Raw genomic sequence first — 22,552 nt, 5'->3', positions numbered from 1 at the left:
TAATATAATAAACTTTGTTTACATAGAAGGCATAAAAACCTTCCTTACAATCTTTCCATTTCACAAACATTCTAGACGATCACATTTGACAATAAACAAGTTATACTATAAATATAAAAAGATATGTGCACTTTAAAAAAAATGACAACAAGTAAACACACAAATGAAAAGATCTTAAAGAAAAAATGCTTGGGGATAAACAAATGGATGACCAGTTCAACAACAAACTGTTACTATGAATCGTCTTCTTTTGGTCCATTGATGCACCCCAAATGTCATAATGAAATCCATCTAAATTCTGTGAGTTGCAAATGTCGTCTATTAGTCACATCAATGCCAGCTATTGACACACTGTCCTTTATTCTAATATACTGAATTCTGTCAATGTGCAGTTTGGCCAAGTTAAATCCTCTGTATGTTGTATTTATTACAACAATGAGAAGACAATGAGCAGCTCAAGAAATAAATTATAGGCATCTTGTTAAAAAGACATTTGTTCAAGTCTTTTAAGCATCTCACAAAATACATTCTCTTTAAAGTAGTTTTAAAAAGTCCGAGAAAAAAAAATGAAAGTTGAAATTATGTGAAATACATACAGTAAGTTTCTTTGGTTTATAGATAAAAAATGGTGGAATTAAATGTATGTGAAAGAAGATTTGCATAGTAAACACTTGAAAGAGACATCAAACAGAGGAATATAAATAATTTAAAATCTACATGGCTTTTCAATATTGAATACCTTAAAATCAAAGTATTAAACATACTGTGTTGACTTTCAGATATCAAAACCATCCACTGCATTGTGCATAGAGGTGTTTTCATGATATTATTGACCTTTTTCTACCACAACAAACACTAACTCAAAGTGAGCCATTGCTCACTCTCTCTATATAAATATATCCGTTCACATGCATATGTATGATTTCTCATTTGTTCAGTAAGCAGAGGGATGTCTGCACACTGTGGTTCTTGTAAACTTGAAGAAAGACTGAAAGAAATCATACGGCAATTTTTAGTGTTAAAAATGTATCATTATGTTTGCAGGCTAAAATGCCACAAACTTTATAATATGATTCTGGTTGCACTATTATAGCTCACTATATCTGGATTGTAAAATGTTATGTATGAAGGCACTGCGTATTCCAAAGCAGAACAGATAGAGGGCAGGTCAGATAATCTTTTTGTGTTTTCAGAGGCCAGCTGAATGTGTCCTTTATATAGTTTATAAAAAAAAAATAAAAAAAACATCTCTCTTACAAGATAAAAACAAGGGGAAAAAAGCACTGTTTCATTCCAGTGATATTCCACTCTATGTTGAACCTATTTAAGTTCCTTTTCATAATATTTTCTTTTCGTTTTTTTTTTTCTTTCCGTCACATGTTATCAAAATACATTAAAATGGACCTTACATTATGGTTGTGTCACCAAAGCAACTATTGTTGTGTCCGGTTGTGTTTTACACCATGACGATGGTGTCGTCGTAGTGCATCAACTGATTTTTCTGCAGATCTCTTCGGATAACTGCGAAGGACTCTGTATGTCTGATACCGTTTTGTATATAACCTTTGGAAGTTGGAGGCTGGAAAGTAAATACAAGTACATTGAATTATTTTTCTTTTTTTTTAATAAAAACTATTCTAACAAGGCTACTTTAAATGTATCAAAATATACAATAAAGACTTTTACACTGTTACAAAATATTTCTATTTTAAATAAATGCTGTTCTTTTGAACTTTCTATTTCATCAAAGAATCCTAAAATTTCTTAAAATCCAATCCTAAAATCCAACTATTTCTACAACAATATTAAGCAGCACAACTGTTTTTAACACGGATGATAATACGTTTTTAAATGTATTTATTTATGTATGGACCACCAGATCACCGTATTAAAATGAGTTCTGATGGATCATGTGACACTGAAGACTGGAGTAATGGCTGCTGTAAGTTCACCTTTGTTTTACAGGATGAAATTACATTTTTAAATATATTCAAATAGAAAACTTTAATAATATTTGACAATACTAATGTTTTTACTGTATTTTTGATCAAATATGTAGCCTTGGTGAGCATAAGAGAAAAAATATATATAAAAAATAAATGTTATATTGGGATGGTTACTTAAAAAGCTTTGTTGGATTTTCACAGAATACTCACGACTCGTGCAGGAAATCCTAGGCATGTCCCATGAGCCGTCTCCTCTGCAGCGAACGGTGGGAACATGTCTCTGGATGAAGCCGTCCATGCACTGGTACCTAATCAGGGAGTTGATCTCATAGCGTGGGCGCAGCTGGCCAAAAGTGCGGGCGTTATGGACAAGAGGAGGCTGACTGCAGGACACTATTGACAACAGAGTAACCATCAGTGGAGCACTGAATCTGAAATTTTCTTTTAAAATGTTAGTTGCTTTAAACCATTATAGACATGATTGTAAGATGAGAGCAGTTTTAGATTTTTCTGCAAACCACCACAGATAAACCTTGACTGAAAATAAACATATACCTATACATGCCCTATTATTCTATAAATGATCTTCATCCAGAAGCTGAAACCTCACCTGTGCCTTTTTTGCAGGTGAAGGTGAGGTGGTAGTTGCAGGGAACATCATTCCACTGACCGTCCTCATGCCAGATCATTACCACACAATCTTCCCCTGAGGAGAAGAAACTGTCCGGCTGGTTCGGTCTCCAGTTTTCATATTGCTGTAGGGGAACCATACAGCTAGAGATGAGAACGGCAATGTGAGGGAGACAACAATCCTAAAAAGATTGTTTTAGATCTTATAATAATTATATGATGTACACTTATGCCAGTGTTTAAAAATAATTTGATTGTTACAGCCACACCACTTCAAATTCAATCTGGCTCAAAAACAGCAATATACAGTACTGTTACATTAAAGTCACTGAACACAGTGCTAAAGCAACGAGTATAGAAGCACCAAGAGGCAAAACTCAATAGAACGTTCCATTGCAACAAACGCACCCATGCGCAGAACTGCAGCTCCGAAAAGCTGAAAGCAACACACCTGTCATAGAATTGAACGGTACTGATTCCAATTCAAAAGCGGTTAAGTTTCTAGTTTTTTAATATCTCTATAGCCTAAATTAAAACGGTGTGTTGAATAATGTACAACAAAATAATGCTTATGGATCGGTTTATAATTAAACAATTTCATCATAAAGCATGAAGCTGTCAAATAGGCTATTTATTTACCCCAATAACTTTTGGGGATAACTCCCGTTTTCAAACACAGCGCACTTTTACAACACCAGTAACAACAGCCCATGTTTCTCATGAAATGATTGACAAATTCCTTGAAAAAGCCAAAACACAATGAACAGTGAGTAGGTGAAAGGGACAACACATTAGTCAAGAGAGACTATTTAATAGTAATAGAAGATCATCACAAAATGAACAGTAAAAAATTTGGTGATGGTAACTAGATCACCACATCATTTCTGCCTGCATTACACACAACAAATCAAACAATGTGCAAGTAACAAAGTGCACACATTTACTACAAATAGAAGGAGTCAATGGTAAGTATAATAGCTGTTCTATATGCTTTAGTCTTTAGTTTTATTATAATTTAATTAATCTTCACTGATAAAAACTTTGTACAACACATGTTACATTTGATACAGAAAGAGAGAGTTAATGTACAGATTTACAGATGAAACAATTTCTGTTGCGCTTCTGTTTGGGCTGTGAGAGTTGTTGATTTTGGGTCCGTAATATATGATGGATTCTGACTCTTGAATAGTTTCATCATGTATACAAGAGTGTTTTTGCACTTTTCCTTGTCACACACAACTTCCCTGCACTCACTGTTGTACATCCATGCCGCTATTTATGTATGGAGACGTACGTACGCTGCTCACTTTAACGTTAATAAAAACCTTTTTCTAATTACCTCTCTGGATCTTTGGGGAATCTATGAAATGCTAGTTGATTGTTTGTACACTGGTAGTTGTTGCAGATGATGGCAGAACACTGTTTTCTTTGTTTCCAATTATTTCCAGACATAATGCTGTACAGTTGTGCTAACGGTAAAACCATTGGTTCAGTCCAAAATGGTGACAGCGCGACAGCAGCGCCATCTAGCGATTGTTGTCAAAACTGCAACGGAGTTTCGCCTCTTGGTACAACACCATACTCTTTGGTTAAAGCCTTCAAAGGCTTTCAAGCAGAGAATGTTCATACTGGGACACATAGGAGGTCATTAAAATGACAATGATACAGACACATCAGTAGGGGGCGCTGAGTACATTTACTAAGGTGCAGAGAGAAGTGTATTTGAAAGATTAAAAAAAACCTCACAAAATACAAACAAAAATTGTTTTTGTTTTTTCAAGGAAGGATTTGATTTAGTGGCCGTATACTACAAGAGTAGGTCTAATATAAGGTCTAAGATACATTTCAAAGGAGGGATTATTCAAGGTCATGCCAGCATCTGTGCACACTTGCCCTTGAAGAAGTAGACAGCTAACTGCTCTTAAATGTTACAGAGACATTTTAAAAACAGTCAACAGTCACGGTAAGAGTAATTTACAATCATGGACAAACTTTATTCACTATATTTCTCTGCATCCTCTTTTTTTCTTGTCCAACTACTATATTTCCCCCCTGCAAACACCACATGGTGCAAATGTGATGTCTGCAGTCATCTTTCTCAGCTGTGGACAGATGCACTGTGGACAATATACATATGTGTTTCAATGTTTATTGGCACTCTTCTATATCTAGGGTATCTAATTTTTAGCTTAAATTAAAACTGCAAAGTTTGTACATGTATTAAAAATAGCGTAGGCTAATTATATCTGATTGACGTAGGCCGGAGCTACGATCTTTCAGCAAGCCAGTGAATATTACCTTCTTCAAACACAATTCACCTAACGTCCTGCTATTATCCTCTTACAAAAGGAATGTGCGCTCCCTGCTTGGAAATTGACGTAATGCAGTTTTTGACCGTCTGGATAACTCCAATGGCACATACTTAAATGCATGAAGAAACAAACTCTTAATAGAGTAACTCTTCTGTAAACAGAATAGAAAAAGAGTAGAGCAAACTCTAGTGGATTTGTTTATAGTAACTCACTAATACAAAATGGATTGAAATGTCACCCACTCACATTCTAGGTCTGTATTATCTTTAGTGCAGCCTGTTCCAGGTGCTGCTCATCCTTCACACCATCATTACCTGTCCACACCTGTAAGCTTCCTCTCAACTCATTTTATTTTTATCCTGAGAGGACTTCCACAGTTGAAAACTCCTATCTCGTGTCCCCCAGGGCTTTTTTGGCCCTTCCCCACAAAATGCTGCCATTATCTTTGAAGTGAGAGCCCAGTCAGGACTAAACAACTGTAATTGGCCACTTTCATGTTCAATGGAGGAACACCTCTAGAACCAGGGCGCTGTTTGCATATATCTTCTGTTTTCCTTTTTTTCACATCTACATATTCTTGCTTAAAGTTCCCATTGTTTTTATAGTAATAGCTTTTTAATGAAAAAAAGTTAACTTTGTATGTTTGCATCAACACCATTCTTTCAAAACACATTTTAGAAACTAATAAGTACGTTTTGAAGAATGTTCTTACCACAACTCTACCATCTGTCCACCGGAAATCATTCTCAAACATCTTATCATTCAGACCGATCCACTGGTAGTCATGGCCGAGGCCTACAAGAGGAGAGAGAAACAAAGGTAAATTCACTAGCAAAGTATCCTTCCTCATAAATAACCATCAGTAGTTTGCATGGAAATGTAACTGAAGGAGTAAATTAGAGTTGACGATAGACAGAACTCACGGTTGATGTAGTGCTGTTCATCATGGGACAAAACACTAGCAAGGTGTGCCCCCTGGAGACGACATTCACGCTCTGCTGTGTCCCAGTTACGTCGATGAGGATAGTATTTGTAGCAGTGGCCCTGGAACTTGTGCCAGCCGTAGCTACATGTTTCGGTGTCTGTGGAAAATCATGTATGCATTACTGTTGACTTACTACACATAAGATTGACATGTAGACCCTGAAACTGAGGTAATCATGTTGTTGCAAGTCGAAAAAACGGTGCTACATATTGTCTGCTGTCAATTTCTTTTTATTAGTCCTTACCTTTGGGCTTACACTGTAAGGCTGTTCTTATCAGTACAATAAATCAAACCTCTTTTGTTCAGGGGAACTCTTTTCAAGTGAGAATGATTTCCCGCTCACACTGGACCTGAGGGAATATGCTATAACTCCCTTTCATCCTCATTTTAAATTACATGCCAGTTCAGCAATATCACTTAGAGCATAAGTTACTCCCATGTGTCTATCATATCAGGAAGCCAATTCATTTTTGCATACGAATGTCTGCAGTGGGGAGAAGATTGGCTGCTTTGCTCTGAGGTATTGTTTAAGAAAGATATTATACCAAAGTAAATTATGTCAAACAAAAAGCCACTGTAACCGCTTGGGAAACTCAAAGAGTTTTAAAGTAAACATATTATTAACCCAGCAAGTTATTAGTCTTGTGTCTAGATCAGCATTTGAAGGCCTTACATTTGCAAATAAAGTGTGTCCTATCAGTAACAGTATGTTTATGTACGCCGTTACAATCAAGCTAGAGCTGGTTTTGAGCCACAGTCTTTTCTGGTACAACTTCAGTCAGACTAAAGCGTTCACATAATATTTCGAGAAGACAAATTATTTTTTTAGCTCAACTGAAAGCAAACTTTTAAAGTGCATGTAAACGCACTCACTGACTGTTTGTGGACCAGCCCTGCTCAACATCAGGCTGATAGCTTTGATTGCTTGTTTGAAATCACTGTGATTACAGCAGACTTGCCCTGACAGAACCACTAATTGGGGAAATATCTAAACCTTCAGCAAATTAACATACAGGAGAGAAAATGTCAGACCTGATGTGTCACTACTACACATACAACAAATAATACATCATTCCAAAGAGTAAAATCATTAAAACTATCCTTAACAAATTATTAACCATTATATTATGCATAACATCAGTAAAAATATATGTTAAAATATACATAATTGGCTTATGACTTAAATGACATAATTACTTAATTTTGCATAGATTGCATTCTACAGGTTTCAGCTTTTCTGGTTTCTCTGTAAACAGCTGTGTGCACTAACACTCTGAGGGGGCCTTCACAAAGAACTCCTCTTGACAGTTTAAAACAAGAGACACTGGTCAGAGGAATTAAAAACGTGTTTTATAAACAGAGTGTCATGTATGAGACATTGCAAAAGATGCCAGACGTGAGCCAGACAATGGTCAAACATGTCTGTCCAACGCATGTGCATAGTTAAGCAATGAAAAAGAGGCACAGAGGAATGCAAAAATTTGTTCTGTGTGAACGGTCCCTGAGAGTGAATTACATTATAAGTCACTTCTTAATCACTGAGTAGTAACAGGAGGCAGTTTCTCAACAAGAGACACTATTTCATATCTGTAATGTTGATGCTATCTCAAGTTTAAGATAAAGAGATTGTTCAGCGTACTCAAGACGGTAATGCACTCATGATGACAAAAGTCAGATGTGAGATGTGAGAGATTTTGATATTATTAGTATTTTAGTTTATGAGGCATTTTAATGTGTATAAACACTTGTAATGGTTTGACGGGGATAAAACTCTCAAGAAGGTAATCTCACTCATGTAAAGTGTAAATCAACGTATACAGTGTAATAAGGGAAAGAGTGATGGCTGATGGTCTTAACAGCTGTGCTCAAATGATCTGTGAGAAATGGTATCCTCTTAAATAGTGGAAAGTACAGCATCATTTTGTCTGTCTGCTAGCATAAAACAGTTTTTGGAACAAACCCAATTTCTTACATAGAATCAACATCTATCAACTTTCAGAATCTACCAAACTGTGAGTCACACGCATATGTCATCCAGCAATGACCTCATATGAAAGTTCAGAGATTCAGAGATTGTTACATCTCCACATCAACCTCAGTGGCTACAGTGGCGTCATGCAATAATCAGCAAGTTGAAAGATCTAGTATTTTGACTACAGTGATTACCTCTCTTAGGTATTGAACAAATGATTATTTGATAAATATAATCTTACCTTGCTCACACAGTGCTCCTGCATAACTCGGAAGACATACACAGGTGAATGAGTTTAGGCCATCAATACATGTTCCTCCATTCCGACAAGGGTTTGTATGACATTCATCAATGTCTAATAAATAAATAAAATTACATGATGAGTAAATAATGTACTGGAGTGCAATAAGATAAGTTCAAAAAGCCAGATGATGATGATTAGTTAAGGTGCACTACCAAGTATTTTTGTGTAAAAATGAACTAAATCCGATTCTTGACTAAGTACATTTTTAAAAAATCAGTTTGAAACAGTTTAAAAGTTGTCTAAGCTTGATCCACAACAGTGTATATGTTTCCATCCACCTATTCTTATGCTATTATAATTCTAAAAATGCGCATAAAAAACGTATGTGCTCATTTGAGTCGGATACATTTTTTATCCAATAAGAAAACATATGCATAAACTACAAAGGAAACACATTTACCAAATAAATTCCTCAATGCACATCAAACTTGTGACTTTTCGCGATGGGACGAAATAACTGGACTAACCAGCGGAACAATCTTTTTACACAGCATCTGAAATGCTGTTTTGATTGTTCTGAAATGCCTGAGCAAAGTCTTTTGTCAAAGTGGTTCAGTAAAATTACCGAACCGAAATTACCTTTTACACGTCTGTGTTCCCAAACATCAGCTTCTCCCTCCGAAAGCAAGATAGATAACATGTTTATTGCGTTTCGTCTGCACGCTCTGAGATGCAAGTAATTTATTATATATACTAAAATTATAATATACAGCAGCTTCTCCTACTTTTCTTAGTGATATTTAGTGCCAGTTTATCAGGAAGTGACAATTTTGTTCTCTTCGACTCGCTGGATTGAAATGGTGCTTTCTTAGCAAATGTTTTATGCGATATTATAATTTTGTGCATAAGTTACAATCGCAACTTTGGGTGGAAAAATAGCTGTTGGGATGTATTTGTTGGGAAATTAATGGTTTACATCATTTGCCTTGGCCTATTTATGCCATGTTCATAAACAGAGTAAAGAAGGTCCATCATTATAGCGACAGATATACTACTTATTTGCTCAAACTATCAGATTCTTCTGCGCAGAACAGCATTGCTGAAGCACCACGGATACAAAAATAAACAAGTAACATGTAATTTCATGTTTCGGCCACAGATGGCAACAGAGAGCCCAAAGTTATGCAGAGCACTTTTAATAAATAAATTACATATCACTGAAACGTACCCATTTCACAGTGTTCACCACTGTATCCAGGTAGACAGCTGCAGATCTGAGCACTTCCTATTTTTGCACAAGAACCGCCATTCAAGCAAACATGATCAGAACAGGAGTGAACACCTGCAGTAAGAGGGAAGATATAGTCATGCCATTGTGCACATGAAAAACAAGTATATTGATATAGGTATAGAAAGTACAGTAGCCTATATAAATTATGTTAAATTACTTTTTAAAACAGAGTTTACATCTTACCTGGAATATCTACTGTTTGCCCAATCATTGTGTATGCAAGGTCTGCTGCACTGCTTTCATTCTGTGACCTTGGGGGTGAGCTTTCAACCAAAGTGGCCTCAGAAACATCTTCATGAGAAGCAAATGGTGTTGCAGTCTCACTCAGAGTTGTAGGCACTGATGATGACATCTGATCTTCTGTTTCTTGAATAGGAATCTCAGTTGCAAGAGTTACAGCTTCCTCAATCTGACCAGCTGCCTCTTGTTTCCTTAAGGCAGTTTCCTTACTGACAATCTTTACATCAGTCTCAGGTGTTAGAGGTATAGATGAGGTTGTTGCAGTGGACAGAATCCCTGCCTGAACCTCATGAGATGATGGGATATATGTGATAACTGAATCCTCTGAACTGCTTTTCAAGATAGTGGAAGTTATAGAAGCAGAACTTGGTTTATCTGTGACATCAAAAAGTCTTGTTGTGATGTGATGCTTATTGGATGAGACTGTGTTCACCTCCCCAGACATGCTTCTATCTGAACCGCTTGTTCCACTGGTTGGTGAGCTGGTGAGTGAAGTATCACTCACAGTTCTTGAGACACTCTCAATATCTGGTTGCATGGTTATCTCAAAGTGTTTTTCAATGTCAAGATGAGAGGTGGTCTCTTCTGCTTGTGTGTTTTCATCAATATTTGTTGCACTATCCTCGGGTTTTGTAGAGATCTCAATGCCAATGTAAATTTTTGATTGTGAAATGGTCTCAAATCTAGTCTCAACTTCAGACTGTGAAGTGGACTCAAAACGAGTCTCAACATCTGGCTGTGAGGTGGTCTCAAAGCTTGTCTCAAAATTAGGCTGTGACATGGTCTCAAAATCAGTCACAACACCAAGCTGTGAGGTGGTGAAGCTCTTTACCCCTACAGGTTTGGTGATGTCATCAATGCTGGTCACATCTTCCGAGCTAATGTCTAAGGCAGTCTTATTCACAATGTCTGTTATGTTCATGAAATCTGGTATGGACTCAACTTTGTAAGGTTCAGTTTTTGTGTCATAATCTATTTCTTTCCCTTCCTCAGAGAAAAGCGGAGTTTCTGTTTTGTCACCCAGACCTTGTATGGATGTAGATGAAGGAGACCCCACTAATGTTACTATGTCCGTAGTCATGTTAATTATTGATGCAGATATACGAGGTGTGGGAATGGTTGTTGATGGCAACGGCACGTCTTCATCCGTCATAGTGTCTGTGTTGGGCTTATGTGTCACTGCCATCTCAGACAAAGCTTGCTGATATGGATTCCCATCAGTTACTGTGATTGTTTCAGGCAAGGGGGTCACAAACACAATATCAGTCTCCACAGATGTTGAAACTGAATCATCTGCATCTGTTAAAGGAGAGTCTGTTGAATCAGACAGTCCTTCAAACATTTCAATAGTTTGATCATCTGAGCCATCATCTGATAAAGACAATAATGCACTTGTGGTTTCCTCTGAAATACCAGATGCAATATCTGTGTTTGTTAATTCACTTCCCTGAATTACCTTGTCAGAAGTGGGACTATTTGATACAATGTCATCAACATTTGTGATGTCTAATGTTTCCTCTGTGTCAGCTATTAAATCATTAACATCTGTTACAACTGCTGTTTCAGTGTGTGTACTTGCAGGGGTGTTGGCAGGTTCAGCCATGCTAACACTTTCTAAATCCATAAGTACTGTTACTGAATCTGTGACAGACGTTTGATCTGATTCAGTATGGAAGGATGCAGTGTTTTTTAAATCTGATACTGGAGAGACTGACTGTTCAGAGTCTGTGATCTCATCTGAATGTTGAGTAGAAACATTCTCACCAGAAACTGATGAGGCAGAGGTTGCATCATTTCCAGTAAAGTAATTTGATTCTTCTGGTAAAACAGAATCAACATATAGAGAACTACTTGTAACAGCAATGGATGAAGTCAAATGGTGACTGGACATATTTGTTTGAACTAGTTCATATAGGTCTGTTAGTTCACTTGAAGCTTCCACCTCTAAAGATATTGTAAGAAGGGGTAGAGGTGGTGTCTTTCTTTCTAGGGCTGTTGGTGACATTGTTTCCGTTCTGGTCTTGGAAGCCTGTGTTGATAGGGTCTGAATGTTTAGAATATCCTCATATCGGTGCTCTTCAGTTGAAACTATGTCTATGACTCTGTTTGTGGCCACTTGAGATGATTTGGGGGTTAAAGTGGAAGTTTTCACATTATAATCTTTAGTAGACACTGTGTCTCTCGAGAAGTCGTCAGTCAGTGTCTCCATTGTAAATTGTTTGGATTCTGTGGAGGTCTGACTATTGTGATTTATTGTGTGTTCATTTACATCAGCATCAGTAGCCTCAGGAGTTTCTGTTTGTGTTGCCTGTGTTTCCTCATCTACATATGTTGAACTGCTCTGCGGGATGTCCGGGGTTGATGTTGTTTGTTGAACTATTAACTCATCTGTAGAGGTTCCAAATGGCACATGTAACTGAGGTAACTTGGTGCCATCCATTCCAGATCCTTCTAGTTCTTCTGTCATAATGCTTGAGGAATGTGGCATCATGAAAATTGGGGTTACTCCACCTGCTTCTTCTGTTACAATTGTGGGGGCAAAAGGTGAAGACTGCTCTAAAACAGACATAGTATCTGCATCAAGGATAATTTCATCCTTAGTGATAACATCTGGGTTGATCCTATGATCTCTCATACTCTCTGTTACAGCTGAAAACAACATATCTTCATCTTCCTCCTCCCCTGTCAATATTGAGACTTGGTTTGTTGGAGGGACTTGCTGATCAGCATTGTCCTTAGAGAAGACAGATGGAGTTGGGGTGGACACAGGACCTTGAGATGTCACTAAAGAAGGCAATACAGTGTGGCTGGTTACCACATCAGAAAGTGTTTCAGGAGCAGTAAAGCTAGTGGCTGTTGACTCTGAGACAGAACCACCAGAAGGTTCCTTCTCTGTCTGTGCTGTCTCTGAGACCAGAGTGAAACCTTCAGCATTTGTGCTTGAGAACACACTCTGCATTTGAGGTGTTGTGGTTCTGTGTGAAACAACTTTGTATGTACTGTATTCTCCACCTCTGACTGAGCTAACGGATGTAATGCTAATGGTTGTTTTTTTCATTTTTGAGAGCAAAGGTGTCGATGTCACAGGAGTTGTGTCATCACCTGATCCATAATCTTCTGCTCCATCCCCCTCTGTCGAGTCTTCCCCACTGCCATCCTCTGATAGTGAAGTTGTAAATGTTACAGTTGACAAGGTGGAGCTCAGGGATGAGGGAAACTGGGATAAAGTTGACTGATGTATGAAGTCTGTACTACCAGTGAAAGACGCAGCAATTGAGAATCCTGCTTTCTCCTCAGGTTCATAAACTTCTGCCTCATCAGTTCTTACAGTTAGGTCCTCATATGACTTAGTTGTTGCTGTTTTAGATATCTCATCAGTAGGATCTTCAGGTGAGGAAAATTCCTTGTCATATTCTGTGGTTAATAATGAAAAACCATCGAAGTTGATTTCTGTAGTACTTTGCTGTAAGGAACTCTTTTGTCTCTCTGAAACGGACGAAGCTTCAGATGTGCTTGACACTACTGCAACAGGTGCAGCTTCAGTTCTCTGTGGTTGTGTCTCAAGAGCTGCTGGGGATATTTCACCACCAGAGCCAGTATCTTCATCAACTTCACTTTCAGCTGTGATTTCACTACTTTCAGTAGGTGAGGATGTCACTGCTGTTTGGACTGTGCTAGACAGTAATGTTGACTCAGTTGTGAAGGATGTGGAATGGGAGGAAGCGGAAAAACTCACTGGCTCTGACGTAAGGTTAGCCTCACTGATTTCTACCTTATCTTTGGCCACAGTATTATCATAGTAATTATCATAGATTTCAGCTGTTGGACTCACTCTGTCCTCCTCACCAGAACCGTCTTCGTTAGTGGTTTCCTGGTCATCTTCAACAGTACCAGAGCCCTCTCTGTCTACCAAGGTAGATGTAATGGAGCTCAAACTTTCTGTTGTAGTGATGGCCCTGTCAAGTTCTGTAAAGCGATTGTTGGTTATACGAACTGTAGGAGAACCAGTCTGCATTTTGATGGCTGCTGATGAAACATGCATGACAGGGGACTCCCCTGATCCTTCATCATCTGCTGTGTCATCCTCTGAATCTACAGATGAGATTGTTGTGAGCTTGCTAAGGCTTTTGCTAGAAGATGGGGTAAACATTGTTCTGGTCCTGAGAAGAGCTGAAGTTGCTTCGTAACTTTCAGTGACTGTTGATGTCTGGCTGTGCTTAAAATAACCAGGTGTTGTTTGGATAGCTGGAGGTACAGTGTGGCCAGATTCATGTGTTGCTAAAGAAGTGTGGCTAGGTTTACTTGATCCAATTGCAGTATGACTTGATTCTGTGGTGTGACTAGTCAACTGTGTCAATTCTGTAATAGTATGAGAAGGTCTGGAAGACACTGGGGCTGTCTGGGTGGCAAAATCATACTCTGTGAATCTTGTACTAACAGGCTGTCTTTTTGTGTAACTTGATTCATATTCGGTTGCTAAGGAGACAATCTCTTTTTGAGATGTCATGACCTCTTGACTTGTGACTGATCTAGCTTCTCCCATCACAGTTGTTTTAACATCTATTCTTGCAGTTATATTTTCCGATGGCTGCACTCCAAAATCAGTAATTGACTCAAAACCAATAACAGTTGTCTTGTCCTTTGATGGTGTAACTTGGGAAGGAATTGATTCTACAACAAAAGAAGATATTTCACCAGAGCCACCATCTTCAACCACTTCATTTTCAGAAAGGTCTACACTGCCTTGTTCAGATGATGAGTCTGTAACCACTGTTTGGACTGTGCTAGAAAAAAGATCTGTTGTGGATGATGTGGAATGTGAAGAACTTCCATACCTCAATGGTTCTGATGTTTGGTCAGTCTCATGAATTTCTGTCTCATCAGTGGCTACAATATAATGATCATATGATTTTGTTGTCGATGTAATCCTGTCTTCATCACTTGAAACCTCTTGTTGAACTGTTTTCTCTGAGATGGTAGAGGGAAATGTGGAGAGGGATACTGTTTGATGTTTCTCTGTTGGCTGAATTATTGGGATCCCTGCATGAGTTAAAGTCCACACTGAGCTTGCATTTGTCATGTTAATAGAAGGTATTGTGGAAAGGGTTGGTGTGGCAGCTTGCTCTGTTTGCATTTTTACAGAAGCCGTATTGCTGCTGATTTCATCATCTGATTTAATTGTAATATGAAGCGATGAGCTTGTTGTGAACTCTTTACCGAACGTATGAGAGGTGTCATCTCCTGAACCATCATACTCTGAAGATGGCAAAATGGAAGCTAAACTTGACAGTGACAGAAAATCTATGGATGTTGTACTCTTTGGTAGCATTGTACTTTGTACAAAATGTCCAGTCTGAGCATAGGAGAACAGAGTCTCTGAAACATCAGTGACGGTGGACTCGGATGGTTTTGCTGACAGCTTTTTGTCTTCCAACACAGTTGCTGTTGCCTTATGTGATGTGATATCTTGACTTGTGACTGTTCGTCTGGTTGAGACCCCATTGCTTAATGTAAATGTAAGTTCTGTGCTATTCACAGTAGAGTCAGGAGAGGAAATAGGTTCTCTACTATGTGTCTCAGTCTGACCTCTTGTAGCTTCAGCATCTGTTGAGCTGGACACTGAGAATGTTTCTGCTGTGTCAGGGGTTGTTGTAGTGAATTCTTGGTCTGATTTGTTTGTGCTGTACAAAGGAGAACCTGATGTCATAAATTCTTTGGGAAACATGTCAGAGGTGTCATCTCCTGAAGCTTCAGACTCTGTGGACAGCAACACTGAAGCAAAACTTGAGAGTGACACTGCATCTTTTACTGTTGTTTTCTCTGAGGTCATTGTGCTTGTGACAGTGATTTCAGATAATTTCTCATTCAAATGTCCAGGCCAAGCAGAAGAGAAAAGAGTCTCTGAAAAATCAGTGATGGTAGACTCAGATGGTTTTGCTGACTGATCTTTGTCCTCCGTCACAGTCACTGTGGTTGTTGCTGTATGTGATGTAATATCTTCACTTGATACTGTTTGTCCTTTTGAGTCCCCAGTGCTCAATGATGTAAATGAATGTGTGGTACTAGTTACAGAAGAGTTAAGAGTGTAAACAGGTTTACTACTATGTGTCTCAGTTGTCTGATCTCTTGTGGCAACTGTCTCTGATGAGCTGGACACTGGGATTGTTCCTGTGGTTTTGGTAAGATCTTGGTCTGATTTGCTTGTGACGTACAATGAACTTGCTGTTGTGAACTCTTTGCTAAACATATTAGATGTGTCATCTCCTGATACTTCAGACTCTGTTGAAAAAATTTTTGAAGGTGACAGCATATCTTTGGGAGTTGTCATCTCTGAGTTCATTGCGACAAAGCTTTCGGATAATGTCTTTTCTAAATGTTCAGTCTGAGCATAGGAGGACAGAGTCTCTGAAACATTAATGACGGTAGACACAGATGGATTTGCTGATAGCTCTTTGTCCTCCATCACAGTAGCTGTGGTTGTTTCTGTATGTGATGTAATATCTTCACTTGTGACTGTTCCTCCTGTTGACTTCACAGTGCTCGGTGTCAATGTTTGTATAGTACTAGTATCAGTAGAATCAAGAGTAGAAACAGTTTCTCTACTGTGTGCCTCAATTGTCTGATTTCTTGTAGTTTCAGCATCTGTTGAGCTGGAAACTGAGATTTCTGCTTTATTAGATGGTGTTTTGGTAAGTTCTGGGTGTGATTTGGTTGCAGTATAAATTGAAGAACTTGTCGTTGTGATCTCTTTGATCAAATTATAAGAGGTCTCATTTCCTGAACCTTCAGACTCAGTTGATGGCAAGCTAAGAGACAAACTATACGGTGTAAGAGCATCTTTGACAGTTGTCTTCTCTGATGTCATTGTAACTGTCCTTACAGATAATGTCTTGTCTAAATGTTCAGTCTGATCGGAGGAGTAAAAGGTCTCTGAAACATCAATGATGGTGGATTCAGATGGTTTTAATGACAGCTCTTTGTCCTCCATAACAGTCACTGTGGTTCTTGCTGTATGTGAAGTAACATCTTGGCTTTTGAATGTTTGTCCCGTTGAGTGCTGAGTACTCAGTGATCTTAATGTATGTACTGTGCTTGATGATGTAGAGTCAAGAGAGGAAACAGGTTCTCTATTATGTGCCTCAGTTGTCTGATCTTGTGTAACTACAGAATCTGATGAGGTGGACACTGACATTGTTTCTGTTATGTCAGATGGTGTTTTAGAGAGATCTTCATCTGATTTTATTAAAGTATGAATTGAAAAACTGGTGGGCAAATCTTTGCTAAACATTTCAGAGGGTTCTTCTCCTGATGCTTCAGACTCTGTTGATGACAAGTTTGAAAAAAAACTTGACGGTGAAAGCAAATCTTTGGCAGTTGTCATGTCTGAGGCTATTGTGACAATGCTTTCAGATAATGTCTTGTCTAAATGTTCAGTCTGGGCAGAGGAGAAAAGAGTTTCTGAAAAAATATTTATGGTGGACTCAGATGGTTTTGAAAACAGCTCTTTGTCATCCATCACGGTCGCTGTGGTTGTTGTTGTATGTGATGCAATATCTTCACTTGTGACCGTTTGCCCTGTTGAGTGCTCAGTGCTCAGTGATGTTAATGTATGTACTGTGCTTGATGAAGTAGAGTCAAGAGAAGAAACAGGTTCTTTACTATGTGTCTCAGTTGTCTGATCTTGTGATCCTACAGCATCTGAAGAGATGGACAATGAGATTGTTTCTATTGTGTCAGATTGTGTTTTAGTGAGATCTTCGTCTGATTTTGTCGTAGTATGAAGTGAGGAAATGGTTGACAAATCTTCGCTAAACATTTCAGAGGTATCATCTCCTGATGCTTCAGACTCTGTTGATGGCACGCTTGAAAAAAAACTTGACGGTGACAGCAAAACTTTGGCAGTTGTCATCTCTGAGGTAATTGTGACTGTACTTTCCGATAATGTCTTGTCTAAATTTTCAGTTTGAGCAGAGGAGAAAAGAGCCTCTGAAACATTAATGATGGTGGAGTCAGATGGTTTTGCTGACAGCTCTTTATCCTCCATAATAGTCACTGTGGTTATTGCTGGATGTGAAGGAACATCTTGACTTGTGACTGTGTTCAATGATGTAAATGTCTGTATGGTACTAGTTACAGTAGAGTCAAGAGTGGAAACAGGTTCTCTACTATGTGTTTCAGTTGTCTGATCTCCTGTACCCACTGCATCTGATGAGCTGGACACTGAGATTTGTCCTGTTGTTTTGGTCAGCTCTTGGTCTGATTTGCTTGTTATGTACAATGAACTAGTTGTTGTGAAATCTTTGCTAAACATATCCGAGGTGTTATCTCCTGATGCTTCAGACTCTGTTGATGGCAAGCTTGAAAAAATACTTGGTAAAAACAAATCTTTAGCAGTTGTCATCTCTGAGTTCATTGTGCCAGCGCTTTCAGATGATGTCTTGTCTAAATGTCCAGTCTGAGCAGAGGAGGAAAGTGTCTCTGAAACATCAATAATGGTGGACTCAGATGGTTTTGATGACAGTTCTTTGTCCTCCATAACAGTCACTGTGGTTGCTGCTGTATGTGAAGTAACATCTTGACTTTTGAATGTGTGTCCCGTTGAGTGCTCAGTGCTCAGTGATGTTAACGTATGTTCTGTGCTTGATGAAGTAGAGTCAAGAGAGGAAACAGGTTTTCTACTATGTGTCTCTGTTGTCTGATCTTGTGTAACTAAGGTATCTGATGAGCTGGGCACTGAGATTGTTTCTGTTCTGTCAGACATTGTTTTAGTGAGATATTCGTCTGATTTTGTCGTAGTATGAAGTGAGGAACTGGTTGACAAATCTTTGATAAATGTTTCAGAGGTGTCCTCTCCTGATGCTTCAGACTCTGTTGATGGCAAGCTTGAAATAAAACTAGACGGTGACAGCAAACCTTTGGCAGTGGTCATCTCTAAGGTCATTGTGACTGTACTTTCAGAAACCGTCTTGTATAAATGTTCTGTCTGAGCAGAGGACGAAAGTGTCTCTGAAACATCAATGATGGTGGACTCAGATGGTTTTGATAACAGCTCTTTGTCCTTCATAACAGTGATTGTATTTGTTGCTGTATGTGAAATAACATCTTGACTTGTGAATGTTTGTCCCGTTGAGGGCTCAGTACTCTGTGATGTTAATGTATGTTCTGTGCTTGATGAGGTAGAGTCAAGAGAGGAAACAGGTTCTCTACTATGTGTCACATTTGTCTGATCTTGTCTAACTAAAGTATCTGATGAGGTAGACAACGAGATTGTTTCTGTTCTGTCAGACAGTGTTTTAGTGAGATCTTCGTCTGATTTCGTTGTAGTATGAAGTGAGGAACTGGTTGACAAATCTTTGCTAAACATTTCAGAGGTATCATCTCCTGATGCTTCAGACTCTGTTGATGGCAAGCTTGAAAAAAAACTTGACGATGACAGCAAACTTTTGGCAGTTGTCATCTCTGAGGTCATTGTGACTTTACTTTCAGATAATGTCTTGTCTAAATTTTCAGTCTGAGCAGAGGACAAAATAGCCTCTGAAACATTAATGATTGTGGATTCAGATGGTTTTGCTGACAGCTCTTTGTCCTCCATAATCGTCACTGTGGTTCGTGCTGTATGTGAAGTGACATCTTGACTTGTGACTGTTCTTCCTGTTGAGACCCCAGTGTTCAATGGTGTAAATGTCTGTATGGTACTAGTTACAGTAGAGTCAAGGGTGGAAACAGGTTCTCTATTGTGTGTCTCAGTTGTCTGATCTCCTGTACCCACTGCATCTGATAATCTGGACACGGAAATTTGTCCTGTTGTTTTGGTGAGCACTTGGTCTGATTTGCTTGTTATGTACAATGAACTAGTTGTTGTGAAATCTTTGCTAAACATATCAGAGGTGTCTTCTCCTGATGCTTCAGACTCTGTTGATGGCAAGCTTGAAAAAATACTTGGTGAAAGCAAATCTTTAGCAGTTGTTATCTCTGAGTTCATTGTGCCAGCTGTTTCAGATAATGTCTCGTCTAAATGTTCAGTCTGAGCAGAGGAAAGTGTCTCTGAAACATCAATGATGGTGGACTCAGATGGTGTTGATGACAGTTCTTTGTCCTCCATAACAGTCACTGTGGTTGCTGCTGTATGTGAAGTAACATCTTGACTTGTGAATGTTTGTACCATTGAGTGCTCAGTGCTCAGTGATGTTAACGTATGTTCTGTGCTTGATGAAGTAGAGTCAAGAGAGGAAACAGGTTCTCTACTATGTGTCTCCGTTGTCTGATCTTGTGTAACTAAAGTATCTGATGAGCTGGGCACTGAGATTGTTTCTGTTCTGTCAGACGTTGTTTTAGTGAGATATTCGTCTGATTTCGTTGTAGTATGAAGTGAGGAACTGGTTGACAAATCTTTGATAAACATTTCAGAGGTGTCATCTCCTGATGCTTCAGACTCTGTTGATGGCAAGCTTGAAATAAAACTTAACGGTGACAGCAAACCTTTGGCAGTAGTCATCTCTGATGTCATTCTGACTGTACTTTCAGAACCCGTCTTGTATAAATGTTCTGTCTGAGCAGAGGACGAAAGTGTCTCTGAAACATCAATGATGGTGGACTCAGATGGTTTTGATGACAGTTCTTTGTCCGCCATAACAGTCACTGTGGTTGCTGCTGTATGTGAAGTAACAGCTTTACTTGTGAAAGTTTGTCCCGTTGAGTGCTCAGTACTCAGTGATTTTAATGTATGTTCTGTGCTTGATGAAGTAGAGTCAAGAGAGGAAACAGGTTCTCTACTATGTGTCTCAGTTGTCTGATATTGTGTAATTAAAGTACCTGATGAGCTGGGCACTGAGATTGTTTCTGTTCTGTCAGACGTTGTTTTAGTGAGATCTTCATCTGATTTCGTTGTAGTATGAAGTGAGGAACTGGTTGGCAAATCTTTGCTAAACATTTCAGGGGTGTCATCTCCTGATGCTTCAGACTCTGTTGATGGCAAGCTTGAAATAAAATTTGACGGTGACAGCAGACCTTTGGCAGTTGTCATCTCTGAGGTCATTGTGACTGTACTTTCAGAAAACGTCTTGTCTAAGTGTTCTGTCTGAGCAGAGGAGGAAAGTGTCTCTGTAACATCAATGATGGTGGACTCAGATGGTTTTGATAACAGCTCTCTGTCCTCCATAACAGTCATTGTGGTTGCTGCTGTATGTGAAGTAACATCTTGACTTGTGAATGTTTGTCCCGTTGAGTGCTCAGCACTCAGTGATGTTAATGTATGTACTGTGTTTGATAAAGTAGAGCCAAGAGAGGAAACAGGTTCTCTACTATGTGTCTCAGTTGTCTGATCTTGTGTAACTAAAGTATCTGATGAGGTAGACACTGAGATTGTTTCTGTTCTGTCAGACGGTGTTTTAGTGAGATCTTCGTCTGATTTCGTTGTAGTATGAAGTGAGGAACTGGTTGACAAATCTTTGCTAAACATTTCAGAGGTGTCATCTCCTGATGCTTCAGACTCTGTTGATGGCAAGCTTGAAAAAATACTTGGTGACAGCAAATCTTGGGCAGTTGTCATATCTGAGGTCATTGTGACTGAACTTTCAGATAATGTCTTGTCTAAATTTTCAGTCTGAGCAGAGGAGGAAAGTGTCTCTGAATTATCAATGATGGTGGACTCAGATGGTTTTGATGACAGTTCTTTGTCCTCCATAACAGTCACTGTGGTTGCTGCTGTATGTGAAGTAACAGCTTTGCTTGTGAATGTTTGTCCCGTTAAGTGCTCAGCACTCAGTGATTTTAATGTATGGTCTGTGCTTGATGAAGTAGAGTCAAGAGAGGAAACAGGTTCTCTACTATGTGTCTCCGTTGTCTGATCTTGTTTAACTAAAGTATCTGATGAGCTGGGCACTGAGATTGTTTCTGTTCTATCAGACGTTGTTTTAGTGATATATTCATCTGATTTTGCCGTGGTATGAAGTGAGGAACTGGTTGACAAATCTTTGATAAACATTTCAGAGGTGTCATCTCCTGATGCTTCAGACTCTGTTGATGGCAAGCTTGAAATAAAACTTAACGGTGACAGCAAACCTTTGGCAGTAGTCATCTCTGATGTCATTCTGACTGTACTTTCAGAACCCGTCTTGTATAAATGTTCTGTCTGAGCAGAGGACGAAAGTGTCTCTGAAACATCAATGATGGTGGACTCAGATGGTTTTGATGACAGTTCTTTGTCCTCCATAACAGTCACTGTGGTTGCTGCTGTATGTGAAGTAACAGCTTTACTTGTGAAAGTTTGTCCCGTTGAGTGCTCAGTACTCAGTGATTTTAATGTATGTTCTGTGATTGATGAAGTAGAGTCAAGAGAGGAAACAGGTTCTCTACTATATGTCTCAGTTGTCTGATCTTGTGTAATTAAAGTACCTGATGAGCTGGGCACTGAGATTGTTTCTGTTCTGTCAGACGTTGTTTTAGTGAGATCTTCATCTGATTTCGTTGTAGTATGAAGTGAGGAACTGGTTGACAAATCTTTGCTAAACATTTCAGAGGTGTCATCTCCTGATGCTTCAGACTCTGTTGATGGCAAGCTTGAAATAAAATTTGACGGTGACAGCAGACCTTTGGCAGTTGTCATCTCTGAGGTCATTGTGACTGTACTTTCAGAAAACGTCTTGTCTAAGTGTTCTGTCTGAGCAGAGGAGGAAAGTGTCTCTGTAACATCAATGATGGTGGACTCAGATGGTTTTGATAACAGCTCTCTGTCCTCCATAACAGTCATTGTGGTTGCTGCTGTATGTGAAATAACATCTTGACTTGTGAATGTTTGTCCCGTTGAGTGCTCAGCACTCAGTGATGTTAATGTATGTACTGTGTTTGATAAAGTAGAGCCAAGAGAGGAAACAGGTTCTCTACTATGTGTCTCAGTTGTCTGATCTTGTGTAACTAAAGTATCTGATGAGGTA

The 22,552-nt window shown here is 38.8% G+C and overlaps 1 protein-coding gene across 2 annotated transcripts in view; it reads right to left on the bottom strand.

The window, feature by feature from the left end:
- Positions 1-22,552, bottom strand: part of vcana (versican a) — a 48,517-nt gene continuing 25,965 nt past the window's right edge. The window contains exons 1-8 of one of the 2 annotated variants that reach the window (XM_077231590.1): positions 9,564-16,838; positions 9,318-9,431; positions 8,087-8,200; positions 5,812-5,970; positions 5,601-5,683; positions 2,557-2,701; positions 2,157-2,339; positions 1-1,579 (exon numbers count right to left, since the gene is read on the bottom strand). In XM_077231590.1, the coding sequence (XP_077087705.1) occupies positions 1,434-1,579; positions 2,157-2,339; positions 2,557-2,701; positions 5,601-5,683; positions 5,812-5,970; positions 8,087-8,200; positions 9,318-9,431; positions 9,564-16,812 (8,193 nt within the window). In that variant the 5' untranslated portion in view covers positions 16,813-16,838 and the 3' untranslated portion in view covers positions 1-1,433. Of the gene's footprint in view, positions 1,580-2,156; positions 2,340-2,556; positions 2,702-5,600; positions 5,684-5,811; positions 5,971-8,086; positions 8,201-9,317; positions 9,432-9,563; positions 16,839-22,552 lie in introns of those variants that run through there. The other variant, XM_077231591.1, reaches the window with a different exon arrangement.

Source organism: Siphateles boraxobius, unplaced genomic scaffold (genome assembly GCF_051911475.1).
Source record: "Siphateles boraxobius isolate OS27281-9 unplaced genomic scaffold, OSU_SipBor_1 16, whole genome shotgun sequence".
NCBI lineage: Eukaryota > Metazoa > Chordata > Actinopteri > Cypriniformes > Leuciscidae > Siphateles > Siphateles boraxobius.
Note: the sequence above shows the minus strand (reverse complement) of the source record. Positions and strands in the feature narration are given on the sequence as shown.